This window comes from Miscanthus floridulus, chromosome 14, assembly GCF_019320115.1.
Source record: "Miscanthus floridulus cultivar M001 chromosome 14, ASM1932011v1, whole genome shotgun sequence".
NCBI classification, from domain to species: Eukaryota; Viridiplantae; Streptophyta; class Magnoliopsida; order Poales; family Poaceae; genus Miscanthus; species Miscanthus floridulus.
In genome coordinates this window covers 3285078-3290918 of record NC_089593.1, presented here as the reverse complement: position 1 = coordinate 3290918, position 5841 = coordinate 3285078, and the positions used below count along the sequence as shown (strand labels likewise).

General features: G+C 49.3%; 1 protein-coding gene across 2 annotated transcripts; it reads right to left on the bottom strand.

Annotated features, from left to right (window-relative positions):
• Positions 1–1091: 1091 nt before the first annotated feature.
• LOC136504575 (zinc finger CCCH domain-containing protein 22-like) lies at positions 1092–5620 on the bottom strand. 2 transcript variants are annotated; one of them, XM_066499524.1, is made up of 9 exons: positions 4770–5620; positions 4480–4665; positions 4128–4313; positions 3882–3982; positions 3490–3747; positions 3143–3377; positions 2125–2316; positions 1921–1986; positions 1092–1825 (listed from the first exon to the last, which is right to left on the bottom strand). In XM_066499524.1, the coding sequence occupies exons 1-8, from the start codon at positions 5489–5491 to the stop codon at positions 1953–1955; spliced, it is 1914 nt and encodes a 637-aa protein (XP_066355621.1). In that variant the 5' UTR covers positions 5492–5620; the 3' UTR covers positions 1092–1825; positions 1921–1952. The 2 variants fall into 2 exon arrangements, with proteins under 2 accessions (XP_066355621.1, XP_066355622.1); XM_066499525.1 differs by having other exon boundaries at positions 3143–3374.
• Positions 5621–5841: the final 221 nt, after the last annotated feature.

Below are 5841 nucleotides of genomic sequence, written 5' to 3'. Positions count from 1 at the left end.
TGTTACGAAACGGTGTCTGTTCCTAACAGACACCAGTGATCTCATCAACAGATAGCAGTTAGCACTATGAAAGGACATGTCCTTTCAGTAGTAAAACGGTTCCAGTGAACAGTTACATTTTCCCGAATAGTCACATCCATACGACGTCCGTACAACGCGACCCTTCACTTGTATATATATCTAAAATATCAATGAAAGCAAGAGTTGTTCCCAAAATCTTGTTCATTTTCATTCACTTAACACACTCATCTTGCAATGTTGCAGTGTACACTCATGAGGTCCAAAAAAAATCATATAGCGTTGCACTAACACTTCCCAGATCTTGTGTACCCCTTTTTATTGGTTGTGAATCAAAGCAGATTTCAACCATGAGCTTTAGAATCAGTAGTTCAGAACAAGTAGGGCCACGTTTAGTTCCCCTAAACTAGACACTATGCAAAAAGAAGATTCTCCATCACATGAAACTTACGGTACATGTATAGAGTACTAAATGTAGATGAAATCAAAAACTAATTGCACAGTTTGGTTGAACTTTGTGAGACAAATCTTTTGAGCCTAATTAGTCAATGTTTGGACAATAATTCACAAATACAAACGAAATTGCTACCGTGTTTGCCGTCACATCAAACACTATGCAAATGCCGATTCCGGCCAAACTAAACAAGGCCTAGTTCTATTAAAGTAAATCAAAATCAAACCTAGCACCTTCAGTATCTTAGATTCGACCAACTTTATAGAAAAAGACAACATGCATTGCACCAAATAAGTATTTACTCCCTCTGTCCCAAATACATCAATTCCTAATATCCGTGCAAGTCAAACTATCTTAAATACATCTATAAACTCTAGGAATCTATGTATTCAGGAACCAAGAGAGTATTCAGGAACAAAGAGAGTATAAGAATATACGTATTTCATTATGTATCTAATAATACTAATTTGATTTCATAAATTTTAGTGCTTTTTCTATAAATTTAGTCAAACTTAAAATAGTTTGAGTTAAGAAACTCTAAAAGCTAATTTAAATTGGAACACAAAGAGTAATAAGAACCAAGCAAAATATAAAGCATGGACCATGAATCCAAAATAAATGACTGATAATTACTTTTCCATTTCGTTGTCTACTACCTCCTACAAGGGTGAAAAGAAGAGCAAAAGGTGGATGCACAGACCCAATGACAAGGAGTACTGGATGCAAACATGACAAGAGGATGGCCAAAATAGTACACGGGTGAGAAGGGTCTGTGCTGAATTGCTCATGGAGGTGAAGGTGATTCTCTGCGCCCGTGAGTGCTCTGGTCCCAGAAGTACCCCCGTCTCGTCTCATCACTTTTCCTTGTGCAGCTGCAGCAGCAACACCATGTCTGTCTGGCCTGGCTTTTGTCCACTCCCCTACCTCTCGACCCTCTCTGTTTCCTTTGGATGTCTGTATGCAGCCATGTCACTTCACTACAACAAGCTGCCAGGACTAGTTGTCTACTCCGTAGTTACTAGTACTACACCATCTACGGTTTTAATTACCTGTATCAAACTGAGATCCATACTAGCATTCGAGATGGGTTTTAATTACCTGTATCAAACTGAGATCCATACTAGCATTCGAGATGGACCAGTAATTTGATCTTGTTCTTGAATCTTGATACCGGCAGGAGCTACTAAACGACTACTATTATTTATATAGGATATAGGACTACTATCATATCATATACTTAGGCCTAGAGCTAAAACAACCTAGACTTGTCTTTTTTTTTGTTGCTGTTGTCCAGTATTTGTTAATTAAAAGCTTTCTACTCTTCCCTCCACTTGATGTGGTCATTGATAGTCCCTGCAGGTAACAACATAAATAAACAATGACACAACCATCAGGTGGGGGGGGCTAATTTTATATGCATCATGATTAAGCAGCCGATTGGTACTTACTCCCAGATTAGAGGAAAGGAGGTGCTCTGTATTCACAGCCCAATGGCTTCATGCCCAGGAGAAAACCTGAAGAAAAACAGTTTCTTACTATCTACTGCAAACAACTGTGCTATTATAAAAAGAAACTGTAAACAGCTGTGCTGCTACCAACAATACATACATCCTACTGTAAACAGCAATGGAGAGAAGTGGCTGAATTTCTACCTGGGCGCCTGAAAGAAGCAGGAGTTGTACGGGGGCAGCTCAATGGTGGATGCAGGTGGGAAGAGGGATGAAGCCACATGGTAAGGGCTGCCATTGCTGATGTTCCCATTTTGAGCTGCTGGAGCTGTATCAGTGGAGGCCTTGGTGGGGGATGCAAAGGGGTTGTCAGGCAAAATGTGCTCCACCACGCCACTGCAATCCAAGCAAAACAAGGAACATGTCAATCCTGGAAAGATCAAGACCAAACCCAAAAGAAAGGGAACAAGTTGCACCAAGATACTGCTTAACAATAGCCATTAGCTGCGGCAGTCACTTGTTTCTTTTCTCCTTTCCCCTACCTTTTGCCATCGCATTCCTTTTCCCCCTTTTTGTTGGTTCAATCAAGATTCAAAACTACCAATGAACGATCAGCACAGCCTATGTACCTAACCGACTCTTATACAATTGCTTATCGAGGCAAATTAGGTCTAAGCCGGACGATAACAATAGCATATTGACAACAAACTTGCTGGATTTGCCATCTGATCGTCACACATCTTTGCCAAACTTATAAACCAATTACCTACCCAACCATGCATAAGGTGCTGCGACAAATTTGTTCGGCAGGACAAATTTGTTTCTATGATGAACCAGCAAAACATGCCCAGAGAAAGAAAGGGAAAGTTATTGCAGTCTGCTTTGTTTCTCTAGGCCTTGTTTAGATACACTCAAAATTCCAAGTTTTTTCACTCTCTCTCCATCACATCAATTTTTAACCGTTTGCATGGAGCATTAAATGTAGGTAAAAAAAATAACTAATTGTACAGTTTAGTTGGAAATCACGAGATGAATCTTTTGAGCTTAGTTGGTCCACAATTGGACAATATTTACCAAATAAGACGAAAGTGCTACTATTCATCGGGTTGAAATTTTTTCACGATCTAAACGAGGCCCTATACTGCCTTTCCTCCCAAGCCTTTCCCCTAAAAGAAATTTTAAATCCTAGCCTGTGACCTCAGTGCCCATTTGGCAGATGTACCTTTCTTGGAATCCACAAGCAACAATGGGCGTAGCAGTGACAGGGCCAGATTCCGTCTTCTCCTCTTCCCCAGGGTTGACTGCCTGCTTGGGACTGCCACCCCCATCCCCGTCCTCTTCTCCCTGCTGCTCCTCGTGCTCGCCTCCTGCATCGGCTGCACACACAGCAGCAGCTGCTGCTGCAGGCGCACTCATGGCAAGGCTGCTACTGTTCATCATCTTGGTAGGAGTATCTGCTACAGCCACAAACCATGGATTCCATACGGATGTCACAACCTCTGAACCATGGATTCAATTCCATTCAAAGCACCTCAAGAACTCTGTCAGGGTCAAGAACAAGAAGCAGACCTCGGATGTTGACATCCTCCAGCTGGACGGCATTGCCATTGCCTTTGCCGCCCTCACCTTGCCCCATAGCGGTCATGGCGGCGGGGGAGGAGCCGAGGTGGTGACCCCTGCTCTTGAGGTCGAGTAGGTGCAGCCCCATGAAGCGGCGCCCCTCCAACTCGATGGCCTGCTGCAGCTCGGCCGCCTGCTGCTGCTCCTCGAGCTTCCTCCTCAGGAACGCCTCGTGGTTGGCAATGTTCCCGTACATCATCCTTGGTCCTAGCAATTGCCAAACAAACATGTCAAACACTCAAACTCCCATCTGCAACAGAAGAAATGCTGCAAGAAAAGAAAAATGGAATGCGTGCATGCAAATGCAATGCAATGCAGAGAGTAGAGCAGTTACTACTCACCAATCTGCGGCTGTTGCAGGTCGAAGGGGTCTCTGGAATCCAGCAATCCGGTGGGCGACGTACAGCCGGCGAAGTCGCCGTGGTGCGGGTGCTGCAGCTTCCTGCGCAACCAAACAAGAAATTAGAAAACAACTCAACAAGAAAGATGACGCTTCCGTTGCTACGAACAGAAACTGTCAAAACAAGCAATGTGCAATGCATGAGGGTCGAGGGAGGAAGAGAAGAAAGGCGAGGAGGGCGCCGGACCTGAACCTGTCGGGGACCTTGCCCTTCTCCTTGTAGGGCTTGACGAGCACGCGCGCGTCGCACACGAAGTGCGGGTTGCCCTTGGCCAGGATGATCTTCACCGTCTCGGCGTAGACGAAGGTGACGAAGCCGAACATGCGCTTCTGCTGGTACGGGATGCGCACGTCCTGCACCGGCCCGTACATGCTGCCAAACAAACGGGGCGCGTCGCCATCGATGGATCAATCAGCCGAGTTGGTTTCTTTCGTTCGCCCATTATTGGACTGGAATGGACTGGACTATTAGGAGAGAGGCAAGGGAGACAGTAGTCGAAACAAAACAGGACCCCCAATAATGGCGGCGTGCCCGGTACCTGAAGTAGTTGGAGACGTCCTCCTCGCTGAAGGTGGAGTCGGCCGGGAAGGTGAGGTAGATCTGCCGCGCGGCGGGGCTGGACATGAGCTCGCCGCGGTCCATCCGGGGTGACCGCACCGGGAACCTGCTGTGCATGTCGTCGCCGCCCTGAAGCGGCATGGCCACCGCGGCCGCAGCCGCCGCGCTGAAGCAGCGAGCGAAAGACTACTAGATCAGCAAGGCTGGCCGGCACAAGAGACTGGAACAAAAATGCAATCTTTGATGGTGGCGAGGAAATAAAAATGGCACCTTTGGGGCTCGCTCTGCTGCTGCTGCTGGTGGTGATGGTGGAGCAGGAAGTTGAGGTTGACGCCCTTGGGCGGCGACGGCGAGAAGGGGAACGCGGACGCCATGAGCTGCTGCTGCTGCTGGGAGCGCGCGGCGGCGAGGGCTTTGGCGCGCATGACGACCATCTGCCGCTCCGCGGCGGCGTCGTCGTCCTCGGGCAAGGCGTGGAGGAAGCGGCAGGAGGAGCCGTTCTTGCAGAACCCGCGCGCGAAGTACATGCAGGGCCTCCACGCGCCGCCGGCGGCGGCCTCGGCGTCGCTGAGCGAGAAGCTGCGGCGGTCGCCGGTGGCGCCGGCCGGGGACCAGCAGTCGTAGTCATCGGGGAAGAACGCGTCGGCGGGGGCGGCGGCACCGTCGTATTCGTACCCGAGCGCGTGGTCGGCGGCGGCGAAGGGGGACTGGTGCTGGTGGTGGTGGTCGGAGGCTGTTGGGCCCCAGGGCGAGGCGGGCTGGTGGAGCGGGCCGAGCACGGGCGACGGCGGGGAGGCGGGCTTGGCGGCGAGGTCGGCGCGCGCGGCGGCGACGAAGGCGTGGAGGAGGTGGTCGGGGCCGAAGGCGAGGCGGATGAGCTCCTTGTCGCTGTTGTCCTGGATGAGCAGCAGGCCCATGATCTTGGACGCGTTGTCCGGGTCCAGCGCCCGCACCCGGTCGAACACCGCCTTGGTGGCCTCCCAGGCGTCCATGGCGTCGCGACGGGGAGCGGGCAGGCGCGTCCGGACTCCGGCCCCTTCTTATCAGGGGTGGTGTGGTGGTTTCCTTCTCCCTTCCTGAAAGAAAGCAAGAGGGGAGGGGAAGAAGGCTGCCTGGGAGAAGGGAAGCGGAAAAGGGGGCGAGGAGAGGAGCGGGGTGTGGGGGCACGGTTGGAGTAAGGGCTTGTTTGGATGCCAAAATTTTTGGCAAAGTGCTACTGTAGCATTTTCGTTGTTATTTGGTAAATAGTGTCCAATTATAGTCTAATTAGGCTTAAAAGATTCGTCTCGTGGATTTCGTCTAAACTGTGTAATTAGTTTTATTTTTTATTTATATTTAATAC

Excerpts from the sequence above, each read along its gene's own strand:
- LOC136504575 (XM_066499524.1), bottom strand. The coding sequence starts at position 5,491 with ATGGACGCCTGGGAGGCCACCAAGGCGGTGTTCGACCGGGTGCGGGCG. Across the intron at positions 4,314-4,479 it reads GACGTCTCCAACTACTTCAG|CATGTACGGGCCGGTGCAGG; the intron begins GTACCGGGCACG and ends TTTGTTTGGCAG. Across the intron at positions 3,378-3,489 it reads GGAGGATGTCAACATCCGAG|CAGATACTCCTACCAAGATG; the intron begins GTCTGCTTCTTG and ends TTGTGGCTGTAG.